At 50.2% G+C, this 23,808-nt stretch overlaps 2 protein-coding genes across 7 annotated transcripts in view; one reads left to right on the top strand and one right to left on the bottom strand.

Moving 5' to 3' along the window:
* Positions 1 to 12,941: 12,941 nt before the first annotated feature.
* Mixl1 (Mix paired-like homeobox) lies at positions 12,942 to 14,552 on the top strand. Its single transcript, XM_090341648.1, has 2 exons — positions 12,942 to 13,169; positions 14,019 to 14,552. The coding sequence occupies exons 1-2, from the start codon at positions 12,942 to 12,944 to the stop codon at positions 14,550 to 14,552; spliced, it is 762 nt and encodes a 253-aa protein (XP_090197774.1).
* Positions 14,553 to 15,688: 1,136 nt separating this feature from the next.
* Lin9 (lin-9 DREAM MuvB core complex component) overlaps positions 15,689 to 23,808 on the bottom strand; it is a 50,428-nt gene continuing 42,308 nt past the window's right edge. For all 6 annotated transcript variants that reach the window (XM_090341563.1, XM_090341564.1, XM_090341565.1 and 3 more), the window contains 4 exons: positions 23,003 to 23,128; positions 21,577 to 21,756; positions 18,438 to 18,535; positions 15,689 to 17,023 (listed from right to left, as the gene is read on the bottom strand). In XM_090341563.1, the coding sequence (XP_090197689.1) occupies positions 16,918 to 17,023; positions 18,438 to 18,535; positions 21,577 to 21,756; positions 23,003 to 23,128 (510 nt within the window). In that variant the 3' untranslated portion in view covers positions 15,689 to 16,917. The remainder of the gene's footprint in view (positions 17,024 to 18,437; positions 18,536 to 21,576; positions 21,757 to 23,002; positions 23,129 to 23,808) is intronic.

Raw genomic sequence — 23,808 nt, 5'->3', positions numbered from 1 at the left:
CTGATAACAGCTCAGATTACAAGGTAACCGGAGCAGTGCGCCCGAAGCCCACCGAGATGATAGGTCCGTTCAAACAGCAAAGGTGTCAGTGGTTGCCCCAGCCATCAGTCAACTATGTTGAATTCCATTGGCCCCCTGTGTATGGCCAGCCCAGCCACATGGCGCGGGTCTATAAAGGTAGCCCGTGCGAGTAGGCGGGGTCGCTCTCACATCCTAGAGACGGCCCTGGCCGGTCAGTGTGATTCTCGATGCTAGGCACGGAATAAAAAACTGTTTAACTTCCACTTTGGTGTCAGACTCGTTCCTTTGATCACAGACCCTAATATTGGGGGGCTGGGTCCTAACAGCCACCAGCGCTGGCTCTTGAGATCTAGTATAAACCACATCGAAACATTTTTCCATTTGTCTTGAAGATAATCATCTAATACTATGGTGGATGTTAATAAACAGTATTTTCCAATTACAGAAGAAGAGGAGGAGGGAGGGAAGGAGAAAAGGGGGAAGAATAAATAGAAATCAAGGGCTGGGTGCCTGAGCCAGCCAGCAGCGAACTGGGATTCCTGACCTTGGGGGTGAAGACTGGGAAAAGAAGAAGAAGACAAGAAAAAGATGGGGTCGGGGGGACTGCAGCCCAAGTCAGCAGCCCAAGACTCCAGCCTAAGGCGGTGAGCTTAAGAATAGCCTAGTTTATTTCAAGTTCCGACCTTAAATACCTTTCTGAAAACCAGGACACTGCCAGGGGTTACATTGGTACAAAACAGCGATCAAGTCTCAAATAGGTTCAATGAGAAGCGATTGACACAGCCCAAAATCATGATAGCAGCTTACTTACCTTGTGTACTCAACTGTGCAGGTCCAAGGTCACTGACCCCACACTCGGTTCCCCAACAGCCGGGAGTGTGGCCTAGTGGTTAAAGTGCTTGCCTAGCATGCACAAAGACCCGGGTTCAATTCCTTGGTACCACATATATAGAAAAAAGCCGGAAGTGGTGCTGAGGCTCACGTGGTAGAGCTCCAGCCTTGAGAAAGTCCAAGGACAGTGCTCCGGCCCTGAGCTCAAGCCCAGGACTGGCAAAAGAAGAAGAAGAACAGGCAAGAATGACTGGGAAAGGATGCATCCCAGGGTCTGTTCAAGTTTCTCCACGGCTGACTCAGCGGTCTTGCTACTCTGCGCCATCTGCTGGTCAGAGAGGGAACTGCGTTGTGCCCTAGCAGCCTGGTGTTTCTGGGTAGAATAGACAGTCTTTCCCCCAGGCCCTGCAGGATCCAGCCAGTAGGTGGGGTAGGAGGAGGGTGGGGGGCGTGGGGGAGGATGTGGGGGTGATGTGTGGTGTGGGAGCTCTGTGCTCTGTGCAGGGCTGCCGGGTGAGAGGGCTGCAGTGGCTCAGGCCCTCACCAGTGGTCCACTGACCACTTGACCTCACTCATTTCTCAAAAGTCCCTTAAGAGGTGCATGGAGGTCCCGGGAGATCTACCACGACAGCTTTGGAAACAGACCGCCCTTCCACTGTCCTAGCTACATCTTGAGCAGGACACAAGAGCCTCCAGCAGGCAGCAGCTGCAACAGAACCTAACTGCAGAGAGGCAGCAAGGCCTAGTTCACAGGTAACACAGAGGGCAAGTTCTCCACAGAGACCACTACTTGATTGTTACTGGGTTTTGTTTTGTCGGTTGTGGGATCTGACCTCTGGGCCTGGGCCCTGTCTCTGAGCTCTTCAGCTCAAGGCTACCACCAGGTAGCCAGGGCTGGCTTTGAACTGTAATCCTCAGATCTCAGCCTCCTGAGTAGCTAGGATGACAAGTGTGAGCCACCGTGCCCAGCTGATTGTTTTTGGTTTTGTTTTTTTGCCAGTCCTGGGCTTGAGCTCAGGGCCTGAGCACTGTCCTTGGGTTTTCTCAAGGCTAGAGCTCTACCACTTGAGCTTCAGTACTACTTCCAGCTTTTTTCTATGTATGTGGTACCGAAGACTTGAACCTGGGTCTCTGTGCATGCAAGGCAAGCACTGTATCACTAAGCTAAACTCCCAGCCCCTGATTGTTACTGTATTTGTGGAACCCTCTCAGAGTCCACCCTGAGTCAACAAAGAGGTGGCCAAATCCTGGCGCCAAATCACCAAAACAACCAGAAAGCCCAGCTCCTGTCCATACGTGGCAAAGCCGCCAGGGCCACCCTGTGCCAGAGCCAAAAGGCCTCTCTCCAGCGTGTGACAGCAATTTTAGATTTCTTTGAAATCATGTTTCCTCCCCCGCCCACTGCAGAACATGTTTGTTGTGATTTTTTATCCAACATGGAAAAATGCAAAGAAAAAAAAAAGCAGGGCATATGCATTTCACACCTATAATCCTAGCTAGGAAGGAAACTGAAGTTTAAGAATCATAGTTCAAAGACAGCCTAGGCAGGAAGGTCCGTGAGACTTATCTCCAATTAAACACCAAAAAAAAAACCAAAACAGAAAAAAAAACCCACAGATGGAGCAAGTTGTAGAATGCTAATATTCAGTGCAAAAGCTCAGAGACAGGGCCTATGCCCTGAGTTCAAGCCCCAGGACAGGCACACACACGAAAGAAATAGGTTTCTGCTACCAGACATAGGACAGAGTCTAGTAATGGCCTGGCCCAGAAGAGGGCGCTCTTGATAAGCTCAAACCACTGCCCTCTGTCTGAGGCTGGCCAGGGTATACAGACTCTTGGCAAGGACTGAAGACAACTCCCAATAGCATGCCCAAGTAGAGGCACAAAAATCAGACAAGTGTCAAGTGACCAGTAGTACAGAGCAAAGGACGCGTGATACGCTCCCCACTCCATGAGGTCCTGGTAGTTGTTACTATGTACACATGTGTGTATTGATCTTTGTCCATCATGGGACTTGAACTGGGCTTGGGCGCTATCTCTGAGCTCTTCAGCTCAAGGCTACCACCCTACCCTGGAGCCATAGCTCCACTTCCAGTTTCCTAGAGGTGAATTGGCAATAAGAGGCTCACTGACTTTAGTGTCTGGCTGACTTTGAACCTTGATCCTCAATCCTCAGATCTCAGCCTCCTGATTAGCTAGGATGACAGGCGTGAGCCCAGCTTCAACTATTTTCGCCTGTACATTTAGGAAATGTTAGTGGTCCACACAGGACAGGGTAGGGACTGGTGTGACCCTCACCCACAGGCACTCTTCCTCACACACACTGAGCACCCCACAGGTTCTAACAGGGGCACAGGGGCGGGCCCCAGCCAGCACCGCGGCCGCAGGGTGGCCCTGGGGCCCTCAAAGCCTCTTAGAGCTTTCCTCCTATCTGAAGGAACTTCCTAGAGCTAACAGAAAAACTACATGGTGAATTTGAAAATGTCCTAGTTGTAATATGAGGGAGAAACACAGAAGAAAAGTGAGTGAGAATCTAAGCTTGGCCTAACAAGGTGATTTTTTAAATTTGAACGATCACACCAGGCACGGTGGCTCTACCTGTCATCTTAGCTACTCAGGAGGCTGAGATCTGAAGATCAAGGTTCAAAGTCAGAGCAGGCACAGAAGGATCTGAGACTCTTACCTCCAATTAACCTCTAGAAGACAGGAAGTGGGGCTTGGCTCAAGGGTAGGGTGTCCTTGAGCTGAAGAGCTCAGGGACAGCACCCAGGCTGAGCTCAAGCCCCAGGACCTACAAGAAAAAGAAAAAAATTTTGAACAATCCATGAGAAAAATAAATGAGTTTAGATAATAGGCACTTACTTGGAAACTTTAATGCATGGTAAAATCATGTGGGAGGGGCTGGGAATGTGGCCTGGTGGTAGAGTGCTTGCTTAGCATGCATGAAGCCCTGAGTTCAATTCCTCAGTACCACATGCACAGAAAAAGCCAGAAGTGGTGCTGTGGCTCAAGTGGTAGAGCACTAGGCTCGAGCAAAAGTTGCTCAGCGACAGTGCCTACGTCTTGAGTTTAAGCCCCAGAACTGACAAAAAACAAAGCAAAACAAAGCAGGAATTCTACGTGCATTTGTGAAGTGCAAGTCCTAGACGATGAAGAGGCCTGCTGCTTTTGTTTCTCTGATGCCCAGTGATTAGGGGAAGCTCCACAGGACCTGCACGATTCCCAGCTGCACAGAACTCTGCCTGGCCTGGCCCTGCCCTGGGGAGGTTGGGTAGCCTGACAGCCTATCACTGCCTGTCCTCACTCAGCAGGATAGCAGATGCCCAGGGAAATGAGGTCCAGGACAGCCCAAGCCTGGACTCCCTAGGCGTCAGACAACAGAATTCCAGCTAAGGCTGATTCAGAGAAGCCAATTACACAGGGCCAAATAGCAAGGGCCCACCCCAGGGCACAGCCTTGAGGAGGAGGGCACAGCCTGAACCTGGAACCTGGATCCTCACATTGTCTCTGCCTCCTGAGTAGCTAGGATTGCCAGTGAGCCGCCGCACCCGGCTCTCTCTCTCTTTTTTTTTTTTGCCAGTCCTGGAGCTTGAGCTCAGGGCCTGAGCACTGTCCTTGGGCTTTCTTCAAGGCTAGAGCTCTACCACTTGAGCCTCAGCACCACTTCTGGCTTTTATCTATGTACACGGTACAGAGGCATCGAACCCGGGTCTTCATGCATGCTAGGCAAGCACTCTACCAGTAGGCCACACTCCCAGCCCTACTCTTCTTATTTCTTCTAATTTACCAGTCCCTATGTTTACTATAATGAACATAATTCAACATTTTATGCATTTTAAGAAATGTAACTATATTTAATAGCTACAAAAGCTACAAATAGCTAAAAGCTAACGATCAGATAATTACTAATAACATTAGCATGAACAAAAGTGTGTCTTTTATTTTTTTATTTAATTAGTTTTTGGCCAGTCCTGGGCCTTGAATTCAGGGCCTGGGCTCTGTCCTTGAGCATTTCTATGCTCAAGGGTAAAGTTCTGCCACTTGAGCCACAGCACCACTTCCAGCTTTTTCTGTGTTTGTTTCCTGAGAAATGGAACCCAGGGCTTCATGCTATGCAAGGAGAAGGAGTCTACCACTAAGCCACATTCCCAGCCCCATGTGTCTTTTTTTTTTTTCCTTCTTTTTCTTTTTTTGTTTTTCCCAGTCCCAGTGCTTGAACTCGGGGCCTGAACACTGTTCTTGGGCTTTCTCAAGACTAGTAGAGCTCTACTACTTGAGCCACAGCACCACTTCCAGCTTTTTCTATGTGGTACCAAGGAATAGAACCCCAGTTTTCATGAATGCTAGACAAGCACTCCACCCCTAGGTAAAACTCCTGGTCCTGTTTTCAATTAAATACAAAGTAACTCCCATTTGTGGTGAAAAGAATTCATGTAGCACCAAAAGAAAGGTTCAAGTGTGAAAGCGCCTCTAGCAGCTCTGCAGTATCCTCCATGGATGAGGGTTTGTTTGTTTGTGTCAGTTGTGGTGCTTGAACGCAGAGCGTGACCACTGCCCCAGTTTGGCTCAAGGCTGGTGAGATAAGAGTCTCATTCACAGGGCGCCTGGAGTGTGGCCTAGTGGTAGAGTGCTTGCCTAACATGCATGAAGACCCGGGTTTGATTCCTCAGCACGACATACATAGAAAAAAGCTGGAAGTGGTGCTGAGGCTCAAGTGGTAGAGCTCTAGCCTTGAGAAAGCCCAAGGACAGTGCTCAGGCCCTGAGCTCAAGCCCAGGACTGGCAAAAAATAAATAAATAAATAAATAAATAAAATTTAGGGGCCGGGAATTTGGCCTAGTGGTTAAAGTGCTTGCCTAACATGCATGAAGACCCGGGTTTGATTCCTCAGCACGACAAACATAGAAAAAAGCCGGAAGTGGTGCTGAGGCTCAAGTGGTAGAGCTCTAGCCTTGAGAAAGTCCAAGGACAGCGCTCAGGCCCTGAGCTCAAGCCCAGGACTGGCAGAAAAAAAAAGTCTTCCAGACTTTCCTGCCAGGGTTGGCTTTGAACCATGATCCTCAGATCTCAGCCTTCTGGGTATCTAAGATTACAGGCGTGAGCCACTCACTCTGGCTTCCAGAAATGAGTTTTTATGTGTCTTCTCTGAAAATTTTCTATGTGTGTGCAATATAAACATGTATAGATAAAATAAATGTTAAACTTTGCATTTTATTGTGTTGTGAAGGACTCACCATGTCTCCCGGCTGATGTTGAACTTGTGTTCCTCCTTTCTCAGCATCAGCGGTTCTAAGACTACACCTGTGCTCCTTCAAAACTTTTGTTGTTGGTGGTGGTGGTGTGGGACTTGAACTCTGGGCCTGGGCGCTGTCCCTGAGCTCTTCATCTCAAAGCTACTGCCTTCCACTTGAGCCACAGCACCACTTCCGGTTTTCTGGTGATTAATTGGAGATAAGAGTCTCAGGGGCTTTGTAGTGCTGGGGCTGGCTTTGAACTGCGATCCTCAGATCTCAGCCTCTTGAGTAGCTAGGAAGACAAGCGTGAGCCACCGTGCCGGGCAGACAATGCTTTTACAAATGAACAAATGTCTGGGTGCTGGGGGCTCACGCCATCCTCTTTGGGGTTTGGCTTTTTCATTCCTAAAACAGCTCATATAGGCTCCGGGGTACAGTAAACATAGCATGTGGACTCACCGTGCAAGACACGTTCAGACACACCTTTGGGGCCAGCTGCCATGTCACAGAAGGCGGTTGCACTGGGCAATGGTAAAAATAAATAATTTCCAAAGCTAAGGTCACCAGGCCTGAGGTGACACTGGCTCCACCAACCTAGCGAGTCTACCCCACAGGGGTGGGGGGGGAGAACTGGGCCAGATGTGGTGTTATCGGCCTCCCCTGCTGGGACAGGAGAAGAGTGGTTCTGGCTCCCGGCTTCAGTTTTCGCTCTGTGGTTTCTAGGTCTGAAGTGAGAAGATCCTGGCAGGGAGAAAAGTCACTCACCTCATGGCAGCCACAAAGCAGGGGGCCCTGGGGCGCTGGGGAGGAGCAGAGCCCCAAAGGACTCCTTCCCTCCACTGGAGCCCAGCTGGTTCCCACCACTTCTGCACAAACCCACCTGTGCATGAACCCAGAGACGTTGGAGTCCCCCCCCTTTGCCCCCCAGGGCCAGACCCGCAGCACATGGCCTTTCTAACCGTGGGTTTGCCAGGCAGGCGGGCAGATGGGCCTGAGAAGGCTCAGGGCCTGGGTGAGGTTTGGCCAAGCAAGAATCTTTCCCGCCACAGACTGGTGGATCCCAGCGGTGCAGCCCAGGGCACAGCCACCATGAACCCCAGTCCCGGCCTGCTGAGCCCCTGGGGCCGCCGGGTCACTGGCCCCTCCTTCCTGGCCTCAGCCCCCCCTCCCCCAGAGCTTACCCAGCCCAGCCTCCCTCCTGGGGAGGGATTTGCACACCGGTAGGGGAAGGGCCTCGCTGAGGGGCTTTGAGTAGCTTCTCTGCGGGGGATTGAGCTGTAATTGTGGAATATTTTGCTCCAGATTTAATGAGTGCATGCAACTTGCAGTCTCACTCTCTAAAAGTAAGCAGAGTCAATATTTGGGAGGGGATTCTTCCAGAGGGTTCCCCATTCTGTGAATATGTACATTGGTATATACCTTTTGACTCTAGGAAAAAGGTCTCTTCTCCATAGTGTGCGTGTTTGCTTTTGTTTCTTGTTTGGCTTTATGCACAGCTCGACTCCCCTCACTGGAGGGGCTCTTCTCCGTTTATGCACAGCTCGACTCCCCTCACTGGAGGGAATCTTCCAGAAGCAGCAGCAGGGCTGACTGGAAGCAGGGTCCACTGTGCCCATAGAACAGAACGCGTCAGAGATGAGGAAGGGGCCGTGGAAATGTGCGTAGTGTGCTGAGAATACACTACAGCATCAGAAAGACAAGCATCTAAGTCAGCTTTGGCTACAGATAATGAGGGGTTTTTTCTTTTCTTTCTGCCTGTCGTAGGACTTGAACTCAGGGTCTGGGTGCCCTCTGTGTTCAAGGCTAGCGCTCCACCCCTTGAGCCACAGTGCCACTTCTGGATTTTTTCTGCGTATGTGGTACTGAGGAATCGAACCCAGGGCTTCCTGCATGCTAGGTGAGCACTCTACCACCAGGCCACACAGGTTTAGGAACTGGATAAACAGGTTTAGGAATGTTGTTTGATATCATACCCAAAGTGCCAACTGAAAAACAATGACATCCATACCCCAGGGCACGACTGGACTGAGAAAAGGAGTAAAGTACTGAACCAACCAAACTAAGTGAGAAAACCGGGTACAAAAGGTTGACCTTGTATGGTTGCATTCTTATCAATATCCACGACAGGCAAATAAACAGACAGGACAGAAGATGGTGGTGTGCATTTAAATGGTGACCGGATGTCCCTGAGGGATGCTGGGAGAGGCCACGCCGTGGCCTGCACTGCACAGAGGTCGGGGAGGGGAGGGCCCTGTCACACCCCAACCCCGGGGCCGCCCCCGGGCAGTCACTTAGCAGGGAAGAGTCACATCAGGGGACCATAAGGCTGTGTCTTAAGTTTTTGCCAGTCCTGGGGCTTGAACTCAGGGCCTGGGCACTGTCCTTGGACACTTTTTGCTCAAAGCTAGCGCTCGGTACCACATACACAGAAAAAACGCAGAAGTGGTGCTGTGGCTCCAGTGGGAGAGCGCTAGTCTTGAGAAAGCTCAAGGACAGTGCTCAGGCCCTGAGCTCTCAAACCCCAGGACTGGAAAAAAAGAAAGAGTAGGATAGTGATGCAGTTCAAATGGAGGAACACGGGGACGCCAGCCCTGAGTTCAGTCCCCGTACTGGGTGGACTCACGGTGCACACATGGCGCCTCTTAATGAAACATTGGGCCAAGGCTGGAAACAGAGCTGACCCTTGGGTTTGGGGGCTGCAGCTGCATCTGTATGGTAGAGTACGTGGCCAGCATGCCTGAGCGACACCCCAATGCGCCCCACCCCCCAGAGCCACGAATGGCCTCAGCCCGGCACGGCTCCCTCCCGACTCAGCTTCGCGAGTCTGGCCACTAGCAACATACAAACACACGAGCAGAGCCAGTCCCGGGGAGCTTGGCTGCAGCCCCCGGGCCCTGCACACTTGTGCAAACCCTGCCTTCCAGGGCGCCTCCCGCCTCCCTGGCAGCTCTGCCTGCCCAGCCTCCGCCCCAGGCACCAATTCCTCACTCTCTAGGTGGCTTCACAACTAAGGGGTTCACTTCCTCCTCCTGACCAGGCTTCACAGCCTTTCATCCACCACGCCTTTTATCAGAGCCTTTTCAAGTGCAGACCACCAAAGAGCCCGCGGAAGGCAGGGCCGGGACCTCCCATCCCAGACGTGGGACATCCGGGGGCCAAGGGAACCCCCCGGGCCTTCTAGAAAGAGCAGGGCTGGAGGGAGAGCCGGGTCCTGAGGGTGCTCTGCCCCTGCCCCCCTTAAGCCCTGGAGGCCGGCCTGGCTCCCAGACCAGATGGCAGCCCAGGGCACACAGCTGGGAAAACACTGGCTGCCCAGGAGGCGCGGTGTGCCAGACGGCCAGGCCAGGCCGGGGAGGACAGGGGCAGCCTCGGGGCGGTGGGCAGAGCCGGGCGCGTGGCCCCCGTCGGGGAAGACCTCTCCACATCCTCAGTGTCCACACCAGCGCCAGCTGGGAAAGACCACCCTGTCTCTTGGTGTCTTGTGAGTGCGTATGTGCCGGGACGGCTGGAACTCCGCGCTTGTTCTCGGGTGTGGCATTTCTGCTCCAGACTGGTGCCCTACCTCAGCCCACGGTGGCCTTCTTGGCTTGTCCTTCCTTCCTAGCTTCCTCAGTGGGCTTCACATGCAGGATCTCACAGGTAGCTCAGAGAAGGCCCAGGATCCCGACTCTCCTGGGCCAGTCGAGGCGTGCCACACCACACACATACACCGCCTCCCTTAGCGCCAACTAACCAGCACAACGACAGGAGCGGAGCTGTGCAGCCTTGAGTAAAAGGGCGAGGGCCAGTGCTCAGGGGCTGAGTTCAAGCTCCCCACCCCACACGTCTGTGTTTGGAATACATGGAGCTGTCACAGTGAAATCCATTTGTACAATTACAAGATGCTAATAGGGGCTGGGAATGTGGTTTACTGGTAGATAGAGCGCATGCATGAAAACCTGTGTTCCATTCCTCGGTACCATATACACACAAAAAGCAGGAAGTGGTGCTGAGGCTCAGGTGATAGAGCGCTAGCCCTGAGAAAGTCCAAGGACAGTGCTCAGGCCCTGAGCTCAAGCCCGGGACTGGCAAAAAAATAAAAATAAAAAAAAATAAATAAAAAAGAAGAAGAAGAGGAGGAGGAGGAGGAGCAGTAGCTAATAATAAAAAACCATAATACGATGGGCATAATGGCTCACGCCTGTAATCCTAGCTACTCAGGAAGCTGAGATCTGAGGATCCTGGCTCAAACCTAGCCCGGGCACTAAAAAAATGTGACTCTTATCTCCAATTCACCTCTAGAAAACAGAAGTGGCACCGTGGCTCCAGGGGTACGGCAGTAGCCCTGAGCTGAAGAGTTCAGGGACATTGCCCGGGCCCATAGTTCAAGCCCCATAACCCCCCTACACACACACAAAATAAAAAAAGTTTCCGATGACATCAGCTTAGGATAGCATTTGTTTGCGTGGCTGTTTTTCAGTTTTAATAACAGATGGTGTTTAGAATACCTACAGGCCAGGGAATACAAGGGCTGAGCTTCCGTTCCTCTGTTGTCATCTGACACATTCATAAACCCTCTGAGGCTAGGACAATACTAGCGGTGACTTCTGCGTCCGGGTCTCCTCTGCATCCGGGTCTCCTCCTCCGCTTGCCCTGTCAGCGATGCCTAGTTCTCACCCGGCACCCACACAGCCACAGAACTCAGGCAGTTTCACATGTGGGCGCAGCCAGAGTGATCAAAGAACGCTGAAGGAAGTCAGGCTCACCCCTGACATCCTAGCTACCCCAGGCTCTAAGACCCGAGGAGCAGCCGGCACACACAGAAAACTTGGTGAGCAGGAGGCCTGCAGTGCACCGTGCCTCGAGCAAACAAGGAAAGCTCCAGGCTCTGAGTTCAAGCTCCAGTCTAGCCCACACCAAAGAAAGGTGTGGTGGGAGGAAGAAAGAACAGAAGGAAAAGGAGGACAAGGGATAGAGGACAAAAGTAGAAGTAGGGGAGGAGGGAGGGAAAGGAAAGAGAAGGGGCAGACAAAGAATGAGACAGGAAGGAAGGAACAAAAGAAACAAAAGAAAGAAAACAACTAGTTAAAGGAGAGGGCTGGGCTGTCTTGGTGGCACAGGTGTTTTGTGTGTGTGTGTGTGTGTGTGTGTGTGTGTGTGTGTGTGTGTTTTTGCCAGTCCTAGGGCTTGAACTCAGGGCCTGGGCACCGTCCTTGAGCTTGTTTTGCTCAAAGCTAGTGCTCTACCACTTGAGCCACAGCCTTTTCTATGTGCGTGGCCCAGGGCTTCGTGCATGCGAGGCGAGTGCTCTGCCTACCAAGTCGCCTTCCCATCCTCTGCAGTGGAGTTCTCACCTGGCATGGGGGAAGCTCCTGGGTCTCAGTACCAGAAGAACAAAGACAAAACGGAATTTATGTTAAATGATGCTAAGGGAACTTAACATTTAGAATATCATAAACCCTTAGCTAAATAGTAATCCCAACCGAATCCCCACTCTTGAAGAAGACTCCAGTGGGAATAGTTAATAAACTGTTAGGCACAGAATAAAATTACAAATCTAGGATACTGAAATTGTTTCTGCTTAAATTATAAGACTGAGGGTGTTCAGAAGACGTGTTTCTGTCAGACACAAGCTGAGTCTGAGAACCCTGAATTACTTCTCAGACCTTCATTTTTTTAATATATTGAACTAAATTTTATTTTTTTGCCAGTCCTGGGCTTAAGCTCAGGGCCTGAGCACTGTCCTTGGACTCTCTCAAGGCTAGAGCTCTACCACTTGAGCCTCAGCACCACTTCCGGCTTTTTTCTATGTATGTGGTGCCGAGGAATTGAACCCGGGTCTTCATGCATGCTAGGCAAGCACTTTAACCACTAGGCCAAACTCCCGGCCCCTAAATTTTATTTTTTAAGGCAAAGCTTTATACATCCTTTTATAAAAGGAAACCCCAAGTGTTAGAATTAAAGAAGTCTTCAATATCAGAAAACTTATAGTAGGACTTCAAAAGTAGTGTTAACATTTTATAAGTAAAAATGTCACAAGATCAGACCTTCATTTTTAATGGTTAAACTTAACTAAGCTTGCAGAACTCTCTCCGAGGAGGAAATGTTTTCTCTACCTTACTGGTTAAAATCCAAGGCCCTGAGCTCAAGCCCAGGACTGGCAAAAAAAAAATAAAATAAAAAAAAATAAATAAAAAGTCAAGTGCTGAGTTCACCGTGTGTCTGTGTCTGTGTGTCTGTCTGTGTGTCTCTGTGTGTGTCTGTGTGCGTGTCTGTCTTTGTGTGTCTCTGTGTGTGTGTGTCTGTCTCTGTCTGTCTGTCTGTGTGTCTGTGTGCTAGTCCTGGGGGGGGGGGGTTGAACTCAGGGCTCTGGTGCTGTCTCTGAGCTTCCTTTGCTCCATGTGAGTCCTCTACCCCTGGAGCCATCCATAGTTCTGCTTCCACCGTTTCCGTGGTTCACTGGCCATCAGTAGCCGGGCGGGGCGGTGGGTCTGTGTCTGGACAGAGGAAGGACAGTCTCCATCTTCCTGCCTCCGGCCGACCACCAGCTCAGAACCAAGCTTCCGGAGGCAGCGGAGGAGGAATCCGAGCAGGCCGGGCGGAGGGCGCCGACCTGCGGAGGGGTGGGGGCGGGATCGCTCTTGACCAGCGCCCGACAGCCGCGGGAGGCCTCGGGAGGGCCGCTGAGCGCCGGCGGGCTCGCGGCGGGCCGCGCGCAGCGGGGCGCCGGGCCGGCGATGTGGATTGCGGCGGCGGGCGGGCCGGCGGGCGGGCGGGCACCCGGGACGCGGGCCCCGGGCCGGCCTTTGAAGCGCCGCCGCCCCGCCCCGGGGCCGGGGTATAACCGGGCGGGCGCGGGCGGCGGGGCCCCGAGCCATGGCCGCGGCGCCGTCCCCGCAGCCCCGCTTCCCGGACGGGGCCCCCGCGCCGCCCTCGCCGGCGCCCCCCGCGGGCGCGGCCGCCCCGCTGCGCCGCAAGCGCACGTCGTTCCGGCCCGAGCAGCTGCAGCTGCTGGAGCTGGTGTTCCGCCGGAGGAGGTACCCCGACATCCGCCTGCGCGAGCGCCTGGCCGCGCTCACCGCGCTCCCCGAGGCGCGGATCCAGGTGAGCGGCGGGCCGGGGCCAGCGCGCCGGGGCGGACCCGGCCTCCCAGCCGCCCGTCCCTTCTCCCCTCTTCCCGCTCCGGGGCCCGGCGCGGAGCCCGCGGAGCTTCCGGAGAAGCCCGGGACCCCGGGGCTGCTGGGGCTCCCGGGGAGCGCGGGAGGGGGACGGACTCCCATCCAGAGGTTCCGACGCCGCCGATCTGCCGGGGGGGAGGGCGATGGAGACCCCGTCGAGCGTGCAAGAGCGGGGCGCGGGCGGCGAGGCGAAGGAGCCGGGAGCAGGAGCGGGGCGCGGGCGGCGGGGCGCAGGAGCCGGGGCAGGCGGGGCGCAGGAGCGGGGCGCAGGAGCCGGGGCAGGCGGGGCGCAGGCCGCCCGAGCAGCCGCAGTGGTCTGGGGTCGGGGCCTCGCAGACCCGTCTCCCATGGCCGGCGTTGGTCCACCGGTGCCGCTGCCACGAGTACTGGGCTTGCACCGGGGCCTGAGCGCTGTCCTTGTAAACTCCACCCCTGGAGCCACAGCTCTGTGTACGAGGCTCCGAGGACTCGAGCGAACCCGGGTCTTCGTGCTCGCTAGGCCAGCGCTCTCCCGCCAGGCCACAGCCCCGGCTCCACGCAGCACCTTTTATTCCACATTCGTGGAGCCGGGGTCTTGGCGCAGTCCAGGCAGGCGCTCTACCACCCGCCCCGCGCCCAGCTTTCCTTTGCAATCAGAGCGCCAGGTGCTCGCTCCTCCCCCGCGTCTGCCGGCCCCGCTCCCTCCCGACTCCAAGGGCTCCGCTTCTGTGATCTTTTCCACGGCGCGGGGACAGAGGCGCCCCGGAACCAAAGCAGTGTCCTCCTCCTCCGACAGGTGTGGTTCCAGAACCGTCGGGCCAAGTCCCGGCGCCAGAGCGGGAAGTTCTTCCCACCGGCCTCCCCCCTCTTCCGCCACCACCCAGCTCCCGGGACGGCGGCCCAGGGTCTGAAGCCGCAGCTGCCAGCCCCGGGGGCCGCGCACTGCCTGGCGCAGGGCTGCCTGCCGGGCCTGCCCGGCCTGCGGAGTGCGCAGGGCCCACCGGATGTACCAGGCCTGCCGGGCGCGCAGGGCCCACCAGGCCCACCGGGTGTACCGGGCCTGCCCAGCCTGCCGAGCCTGCGGAGCGCGCAGGGCCCACCAGGCGTACCGGGCCCACTGGACGTACCGGGCCTGCCGAGCCTGGGGGGCGCGCAGGGACCACCGGACTTACCGGGCCTGCCGAGCCTTCGGAGTGCGCAGGGCCCACCCAGCTCCGCGCCCGGCTTCCCGGCTCAGAACCTGGACACCTACCCCTCGCTCTCCGGAGACAGCGGAGCGGAGCGGGACTCCTGGGAGGGAGCCGTCCTTGCTGCCTTTGGTCACTTCTGAGGACCCCGAGGACGGCAGCGGCCCCCAGCCCTGCCTGCCCCGCGCGTCTCTGTGGACTGAGCTCATTGCTTTCCTTCTTTCTTCCCTTTTATTTGGTGGGTCCTGGGTCTTGAACTCGGCTGGGCGCTGTCCCTGAGCGCTTCAGCTCAAGGCTACGCCCGACCCAGCAGCCAAGCCCCACTCCCCGTGTTTAGAGTCGAGTCTCTTGGCCTTTAGTGCCGAGGCTGGCTCTGAACCTTGGTCCTCAGATCTCAGCCTCTCCACACGCCTGTGTGCCTGTGTGCTGCTTTTAAAGAGGTCTGCAGCATGGTGTCTTGTGATACGTGCATTTACCTACATACACACTGGAATCACGACAGGAGTCCCCTGTTCTGCCCGGCCCGGCTGGCTGGCTGGCTGGCACCATGGCCTCTGGTCTGTGCCTTGAGTAGTTTAGGGTTACAGCGGTGAGCCGCCCAAGCCCAGCTGCGGGCTTTTTGCTCAAGAGTAGAGCTCTACACTTGGAGCCACAGCACCACTTCTGGTTTTCTAGTGATTACCTGGAGATAAGTCTTACATGTTCTTTTGTGCCAGGGCTGGCTTTGAACCCAGATCTCAGCCTCCTGAGTAGCTAGGATGACAGGCGAGAGCCACTGCGGCCGACTTCCATAACCCATTTTTATGACAAGACTTACACTCAGACTCAAGGCCTGGACGACCCTTGGTGTTTTTGTTCAAGGCTAGCACTCTACCTCGTGGACCACAGTTCCACTTACGGCTTTTGGTGTTTTGACTGGATGAGAGTCTCCTGGACTTTCTTGCCCAGGCTGGCTTTGAACTGGGACCCTCAGCCTCTTAAATAGCAAGGATTACATACATGAGCTACCAATGTTGGTGTGTTGGTACTGAAGCTTCTCCAGGCCTCATTCTTTGCTTATTTTTTTCACTTGAGGCAATGCTCTATGCGTTGAACTATGGCTCTACTTCTGGCTCTCTCTGGTCAACTGAAGATCAGTCTCAGGATCACTCTGCTGGGTCTGGCTTTGAACCCTGATCCTTGATTCTCAACCTCCTGAGTAGCTAGAATTATAGGAATAAGCCATCAGCAACCTTACTGCCAAAACTCAACGTGCATCAATTACATGAGACTGTAGTAATACATTTTTATAGAGCAATTTATTTGGAATTACAAATATTAATAAAAGATTTTGCACTTCTTAACAGTTTAGCTAAATATAAACTCTGCACTAAAGTTTTGCGGTGGCACAGACCAACAAAGGACACAGAAGCATTTTTAAACTATATAAAAACCTTAAATCGAAAATAATCTTGTTTTATTATACATTAACATATAAAAAGCCTCATTTTATGAGACCTCTAAAAGAATCAGAACCACCCATTCAGCTATCTTAAACTCCAAATCTGAAAACAATTTATTACATTTTGGCTTTATAATATTCTATATTAAAAGGAAGAAAATTCAAAATATATACTTTTTACAAGATTAACATTTTATGCAGGGTTTTTCTTAAAAAAGAAAAACAAAAATAACCAAAATCAAACCTTTCTTCTGCATTGTACAACACTAGTTATCTTTGTTTTCCTTATAAAGTATTTTACTTACAAACTTGTACTGTTGGATTTTAACCAGTAATCTGGTTTTAGAATTGTGCAAATAAACAAAAAATATGAAAATAGTATGTTATCAGTCTTTTTTTTTTCTTTCTTTCTTTTTTTTTTAAATAAATCTTCTAAGAGCAACAGTACTTTGCCCTGAATGGAGGGGAGAGGCCCGCCAAACCCACCTGCTGACACCAGCACTTCTCAGTCATGGTTTTCTGGCCCCCTGCTCCTTCATTTTCTTCCAACAGATAAACAACAAAGGCAATTCTTTTATAAATTATGATAAATTATTTATTACTATACACGGGTCTGGAGAACCCTATCACATTGCAAGTATATGAGACCCACGCCTGTGAAGTCCACACCTCCACTGGCACATGTGCCTGTGCCATGGGGGGGGGTCTTCCGAGGCCTGAGGTGAGGTGCTATGCCGAGAAGGCTTCCCCATGGATTGGCCACACTGCCTTACCAGGCGGGCACTCCACGTTCCCTCACATTCTCCACAGCAGAAGCTGCCGGCACCTTCTGAGCTCAATTCATGCACTTATACACATACCTACCGCATTCTTCCATAAAACCCCCTGTTTAGACGCTTGCTAGTAAACACAGCTAACAGAAGCGACATGACTGCGTGTGGCTAATAAAGGAAGTACCGTGACTGTGCCAGGCGGAAGGATGGCCGCTACGGAACCTCCTGCGTGGGGACTGGCGGCCAGTGGGAGTGCGAAGCTCAGGAGAGGGACAGGCTTCTAAGCTGGCAGACTCAGTCTCTGTGGGTGTTGTTGGCTGCAAAGGCATGCAAGTTGCCCATCTGGCTCAGGCCGCTCTGAATGTGTGCCACATGGATCTCTACATTATTCTGAAAGCAGCTAAGGAAAAGCAACAGGTATTTAATTCACAAAATTAAGAGAAGCAACTTTTTTTTTGGTCAGTCCTGGGCTTGAGCTCAGGGCCTGAGCACTGTCCTTGGGCTTTCTCAAGGCTAGAGCTCTACCACTCGAGCCTCAGTACCACGTCCGGCCCTTTTCTATGTATGTGGTATGGAGGAATCGAACCCCGGTCTTTGTGTATGCTAGGCAAAGCACTGTTCCACTAGGCCAAACTCCCAATTCCCCCCTCCTTTTTTTTGGTTGTTGTTTTGTTTTTTGCCTGTCCTGGGTTTGAGCTCAAGTCTGAGCACTGTTCTTGGATTTTCTCAAGGCTAGAGCTCTACCACATGAGTCTCAGCACCACTTCTGGCTTTTTTATTATTATTATTTTTTCCCCTATGTATGTGGTACCAAGGAATCAAACCTGGGTCTTCGTGCATGCTAGGCCAGCACTCTACCACTAGGCCACACTCCTGGTTCCCCCCCCCCTTTTAATATATAAAGGAAGAGCTGAATTTTAGTTTGGGAATAGCTGAGATGACTTCAGTGAGGGCCAGAATTCTGCTTCCATGGCACTGGAAAAACCTGCCTTGGAAGAAGCAGAGAGACTCAGGGGGAGCTGGATGAGGAAGAACAAGCATAAACACTGAACTTCCAATGAACACCGAGGCAAAATAGTTATACAGAAAATTCACATGATACTCATTCTGTCAACAGTATGGTCATACAGAAATACCTGTTGGTTTGTTTTTTCTTTTGGTGGGTCATGGTGTTTGAACTCTGGGCTTGGGCATTGTCCCTGAGCTCCAGCTCACGGCTACCACCATACCCCTTGAGCCACAGCTCCTTGGGCTTTCTCTAGGCTAGCGCTCTACACCTACCTAGAGGCACAGCACCACTTCCAGTTTTCTAGCAGTTAACTGGAGATAAGACTGTCACAGACTTTCTGGCCTGGTCTGGATTTGAACTGTGATCCTCAGCTCTCAGCCTCCTGAGTAGCTAGGATTTCAGGCGTAAGCCATCAATGCCCAGACAGAAATAGCTTTTACAATATCTAAATCATAAAAATATATGACTACGGGCCAGGTTGGCCTAGTGGTAGAGTGCTTGCCTAGCAGGCATGAAGACCGGGGTTCGATTCCTCGGTACCCCACATACGTAGCAAAAAGCCGGAAGTGGTGCTGAGGCTCAAGTGGTAGAGCTCTAGCCCTGAGAAAGTCCAAGGACAGTGCTCAGGCCCTGAGCTCAAGCCCAGGACTGGCAAAAAAAAAAAAAAAAAAAAATTAAAAAAAAAAAATATATATATACATATACTTTACAAGTACGTAAAATACTTCACAAGTATGTAAAATTCTAAAAACATAATGAAAAGTCACTATTCATTTAAGAAAATGATTAGAATATACCTAATTACCTGATATTAGAAGCATCTATTGTACTCTTGATATCATTTAATGAGTCTGTAAGTGATTTAAATTCAAAGGAATTCAGGTCTCCTCCCTCTGCTAGACACTAAGAGAAAAAAAATTAATTGAATTATGGTTCAAATATAGACATAAAATATCTGAATTAACAGTGAAAATGAACAGATCGGAACCTCTGAGATATAGCAAAAGCAGTGTTGAGAGGAAAATTCATAGCCCTGAGTGCATACATACATTCATACATATATACATATATATATGTACACACATACATATAATCTATATGTATTTCTCAGCTCAAATAAAACAACCATATGATGCAATTAAAACTGCTAGAAAAACAAAAAAAAAAATCTAAAACTACTAGACGGAGAGAGATAACAAAGATTAGGGCAGAAATTACTGAAATAAGCCAGGTGTGGTAGCTCATGCCTGTAGTCCTAGCTACTCAGGAGGCTGAGATCTGAGGATCGTGGTTCAAACCCAGCCCAGACACTAAAGAACTTGAGACTCTTTACCACCAGAAGACTGGAAGTGGAGCTGTGGCTCAAGGGCAGTATCCTTGAGTTGAAGAGCTCAGGGACAGCGCCCAGGCCCAGAGTTCAAGCCCCAAGACCAAAAAAAGCAAAACACAGACTATATATGAGAGCCAACATCATACTAAATGGGGAAAAACTAAAGCCATTGCCCCTAAAATCAGGAACAAGGCTAGGATGCCCGCTTTCTCCCATCTTCTTAAATATAGTCCTGGAATCCTTAGCCAGAGCAGGCAAGAAAGGAAGAGGAGGACATTTAGGGATTCACTCAGGTAAGGAAGAAACTGAACTGTCCCTATTTGGAGATGACATGATCTTACACCTAAAGGACTCAAAAAACTTCACCCGCAAGCTCCTAGAGCTAATTACTTTGGCAAAGGAGCAGGATACAAAAATTAACCCTCAAAAAACAGGTAGCTTTCTATATGTCAACAATGCACAAGCAGAAAGGGAAATCATGAAAACAACCTCATTTGAAATACCCTCAAAAAACAAAACAAAACAAAAAATACCTCTAGGAATTAACCCAACCAACAAAGACCTTTATAGTGAAAACTATAAAAAAATCTAAAGAAAAATGGGCCGGGAGTGTGGCCTAGTGGTAGACTGCTTGTCTAGCATGCAAGAAGACCGGGGTTCGATTTCTCAGTACCACATACATAGCAAAAAAGCTGGAAGTGGTGCTGAGGCTCAAGTGGCAGAGCTCTAGCCTTAGAAAGTCCAAGGACAGTGCTCAGGCCCTGAGCTCAAGGCCCAGGACTGACCAAAAAAAAAAAAAAGAGGAAATCACCAGGAAATGGGAAGACCTTCTATGTTCTTGGATAACTAGAATATTGTAAAAATACCCACATTGCCAAAAATGATATACAAATTCAATGCAATCTCCATCCAAATTCCAACAATGTTCTTTACTGACATAGAGAAAACAATCCAAACATTCATATGGAATAACAAAAGACAGACTAGGCAATGCTAGGCAAAAAAAGCAATGCAGGTGTAGTCACAATACCAGACTCTATTATAGTGCAGTAACAACAAAACCAGCCTGGTATTGGCACAAAAGTAGACCTGAAGACCAACGGAACAGATCGGGAGACCCAGAAATAAAACCACATACAGTCATCTAATATTTGACCGAGGAGCCAAAGATACACAGTGGAAAAATCATAGCCTCTTCAACAGCTGGTGAGGGGAAAACTGGGAAGCCACCTGCAGAAAACCAAAGTGGACCCCTGCTTTTCACCAACACCACCCAACTCAACACAAAGTGGATCAAAGACCAAACTACTGCAAGAGACAAGAGAGATATTAGAGCTTATAGTTACAGGCAGGAATCTCCTGAATGGAGTCTCAGGGGTACAACAGATAGGAGGTGAGATGAGATACTCAACAAGGGAGACTACATTAAAATAAAAAAGGTTTCTGCATTGCTAAGAATCTAGTTATTAAACTACAAAGACAGCCAACCAGTTGGGAAAGTATCTGTACCAGCAATACATTAGACAAAGGCCTAAAATCCAATATATACAAGGAGCTCAAGAAACTACCCCCCCCACACACACACATACACTTAATACACCAGAAAATGGGCAAGGTAGCTAAGGAGAGACTTCTCAGAAGAAGAGGAAAGAATGGCAAAGAAATACATGAGGAAATGCTCATTATCCCTGGTCATAAAGGAAACACAAATCAAAACAACCCTGAGATCCATCTTACCTCAGTTAGACTGGCCAACATCTTGAAATCTAATAACAACAAATGCTGGCGGGGATGTGGGGAAAAACGAACCCTACTGCACTGCTGTGGGAATGTGAACTAGTACAGCCATTCTGGAAAGCAGTCTGGAGGTTCCTCAGAAAACCATACCCAGATCTTTCCTACGACCCAGCCATACCACTCCTGGGCATCTACCCTGAGCATCTTGAGCCAGGATATGGTAAGGACATCCATGTTCACTGCTGCAGCATTCACAGCAGCCAAGATACAGAAACAAGCCAGAAGCCCCACAGTAGAAGAGTGAATCCAAAACCTGTGGTGCCTATACACGATGGAATTTCACACAACCATTAGAATGAATAAAATAATGTCATTTGCAGGAAAATCGATGGAACTTGAGAAAGCATGGTAAGTGAGGTAAGCCAAAGGACCAATACATAGCCCCAATTCGTATGTACACAAATAACATATATTCTGAAATGAACTCCAAAGATACGGAAACAAAGGGCTTTTGTCTTTTTTCTTCTTTTTGATGACTCTATTGTTTACCTTACATACACTGTATTCATGTACACTGAGGGAGGGTGGAAAGGGCACAGAATCAGAAGGAGAATGGAGAAAATGTGTTGCAGGGGAGCGCACTGGCTGCAGTAGTCACTGATGAAAGTGAACTATGTAAGTTGTGGGTAGAGAGGGGAGGGAATGGGTGAGGGCACAGAGGGCACTATGTAGAAGGAAATGTACCCATTACCTGACATATGTAAAGGTAACCTTGCTGTATATCACCTCTAAAACAATATTAAAAAAATACCTGAATTAACTTACAGAATTTGCTAGTACCAAATTAGCATAACTGACATAGTTTCTCTGAACTTACCTTGATTTGTAGTAAAACAGCGGTGAGCCTGGAGATTAAGTCTGTGAGGTTTTGGTTTTCCACACAAGGCTGTCCAGTGGAGGAATTGGCGTGCCGAACAATCTCCTGGGCCTCCTCCTCACAGCGACGTCTCATGTCGGTCGGCTGACCAGCTGGCTGCAGCCCCTGCTCTGGGGCAAGCTGAGCACAAGAAGAGAGACACATGTGGGGGCAACAAGGGCCAGGGTCTGTTTGCACTTGGGTCTACATCTTCCAGGGGTGATTCTCACTTCACAACGAAAGCTTCCTTCTCATAGTTTTTTTCCTATTTTTTTTTTTTTTTTTTTTGTCAGTCCTGGGCTTGAGCTCAGGGCCTGAGCACTGTCCTTGGACTTTCTCAAGGCTAGAGCTCTACCACTTGAGCCTCAGCACCACTTCTGGCTTTTTTTTTTGTATGTATGTGGTACCAAGGAATCGAACCCGGGTCTTCATGCATGCTAGGCAAGCACTTTAACCACTAGGCCAAACTCACGGCCTTTTTTTTTTTTAAAAAACAATTTTCCTCCCTTAGTCCCGGGGCTTGACCTCTGGGCCTGGTCCTATTTTAAGTTTTTGTTATGCTTAATTTTGATAAAATTTTAAACATCTAAAAAAAAGTTAAATATGAGAATAAAGAACTCTGAGGAAGTTGAGATCTGAGGATAATAACAGTGCAAAGCCAGCCTGGGAAGGAAAGTCCACAAGACTCTTACTTCCAATTAACCACCAGTGAACCAGAAGTGGAGCTGTGGCTTAAAGTGGTAGAGGACCAGCCTGGAGTGAAAATGCTCAGAAACAGCACTCAGGCCGAGTTTAAGCCCAAGGACCAGCATCAAAAAAAGAAGCGGGCTGGGAGTTTGGCCTAGTGGTAGAGTGCTTGCCTAGCATGTACCACATACATAGAAAAAAAAAAAAAAGCCAGAGTGGTGCTGTGGCTCAAGTGGTAGAGCGCTAGCCTTGAGAAAGTCCAAGGATAGTGTTCAAAGCCCCGAGTTCAAGCCAGGACTGGCAAAAAAAGAAAAAGAAAAGAAAGAAAAAGGAAAATAGTTCAGGGCATCTCAAAAAGCAAAACTAACATCCTCTCCCAAACAAAACCCAAAAGACAAAAATGAAAAGTACTTGGGAGTGAAAATATGTACAGGACCATACTCAATGATATTAGTTTAGACTCTAAAAGTGCAGATGGGGGCTGTGAGTTTGGCCTAGTGGTAGAGTGCTTGCCTAGCATGCATGAAGACCCGGGTTTGATATCACATACATTGAAGAACCTGAAAGTGGTACTGTGGCTCAAGTGGTAGAGCAGTACCCTTGAGAAAGTCCAGGACAGTGCTCAGGCCCTGAGTTGAAGGCCCAGGTCTGGCAAAAAAAAAAAGCAGAAACACGGAAGAAGATTCATACAATCACCTACCTCATAGCAGTACTGTTGAACCTTATGCAAAACTTTGTTTAGGTCCTTGTTCAGCTGTTCAAGCTCTAAAACAATAGTTGCATATCTCCGCTGAAATTCAATACTGATTGGCATGGAATATGATTTCTGAGAAGAAAAATCGGAACTTGGTAAGGTTTGTTTTTTGGGGTTTCTTTTCCCCCAAATTTTATTATTGGCCAGGCTCTGGTGGCTCATGCCTATAATCCTAGCTACTCAGGGAGCTGAGATCAAGGTTCAAAGCCAGTGTGACTCTTGATTGTGGGATTTGAACTCTGGGCCTGGGCATTGTCCCTGAGCTCTTCAGCTCAAGGCTACCAATCTACCAAGTACAGCCACAGCGCCATTTCCCATTTTCTGGTGGTTAATTGGAGATAAGAGTCTCTTGGACTTGAGTAGCTGGCTTTGAATGCGATTCTCAGATTTCAGGCTCTTGAGTAGCTAAGGTTACAGGCATGAGCCACTAGTGTCTGCCCAGTGTGACTCTTCTCTGCAATTAGCAACCACAAAACTGGAAGTGAGCCTATAGCTCAAAATCTTAAGAGCCCTAGCCTTGAGCCAAAGAGCTCAGAGACTGCCCAGAACCTGAGTTGAGTTCAAGTTCCTGGATCAAGAAAACCCCCAAAACAAAAAGGTATTATTAAGTAGTTGTACAAGTCAGACTATGAGGCTACTCACTTTGTGAAATAATCTTGGTAAGGTTTACTAATACATCTGAATCAAGATAAAAGATTCTTAAACTTGCCTATATTTGGCAATGTAGCTCTGGTGTGTGATAATTGCTGGGT

The sequence above is a fragment of the Megascapheus bottae genome, chromosome 10 (genome assembly GCF_031878675.1).
Source record: "Megascapheus bottae isolate mThoBot1 chromosome 10, mThoBot2.hap1, whole genome shotgun sequence".
Taxonomy (NCBI): domain Eukaryota; kingdom Metazoa; phylum Chordata; class Mammalia; order Rodentia; family Geomyidae; genus Megascapheus; species Megascapheus bottae.
Note: the sequence above shows the minus strand (reverse complement) of the source record. Positions and strands in the feature narration are given on the sequence as shown.

What these genes read in the sequence shown, in the direction of transcription:
- Mixl1 (XM_090341648.1), top strand. Translation starts at nt 12,942, where the DNA reads ATGGCCGCGGCGCCGTCCCCGCAGCCCCGCTTCCCGGACGGGGCCCCC. An exon ending in TCCCCGAGGCGCGGATCCAG is followed by an intron (nt 13,170 to 14,018) that starts GTGAGCGGCGGG and finishes CTCCTCCGACAG; the next exon opens with GTGTGGTTCCAGAACCGTCG.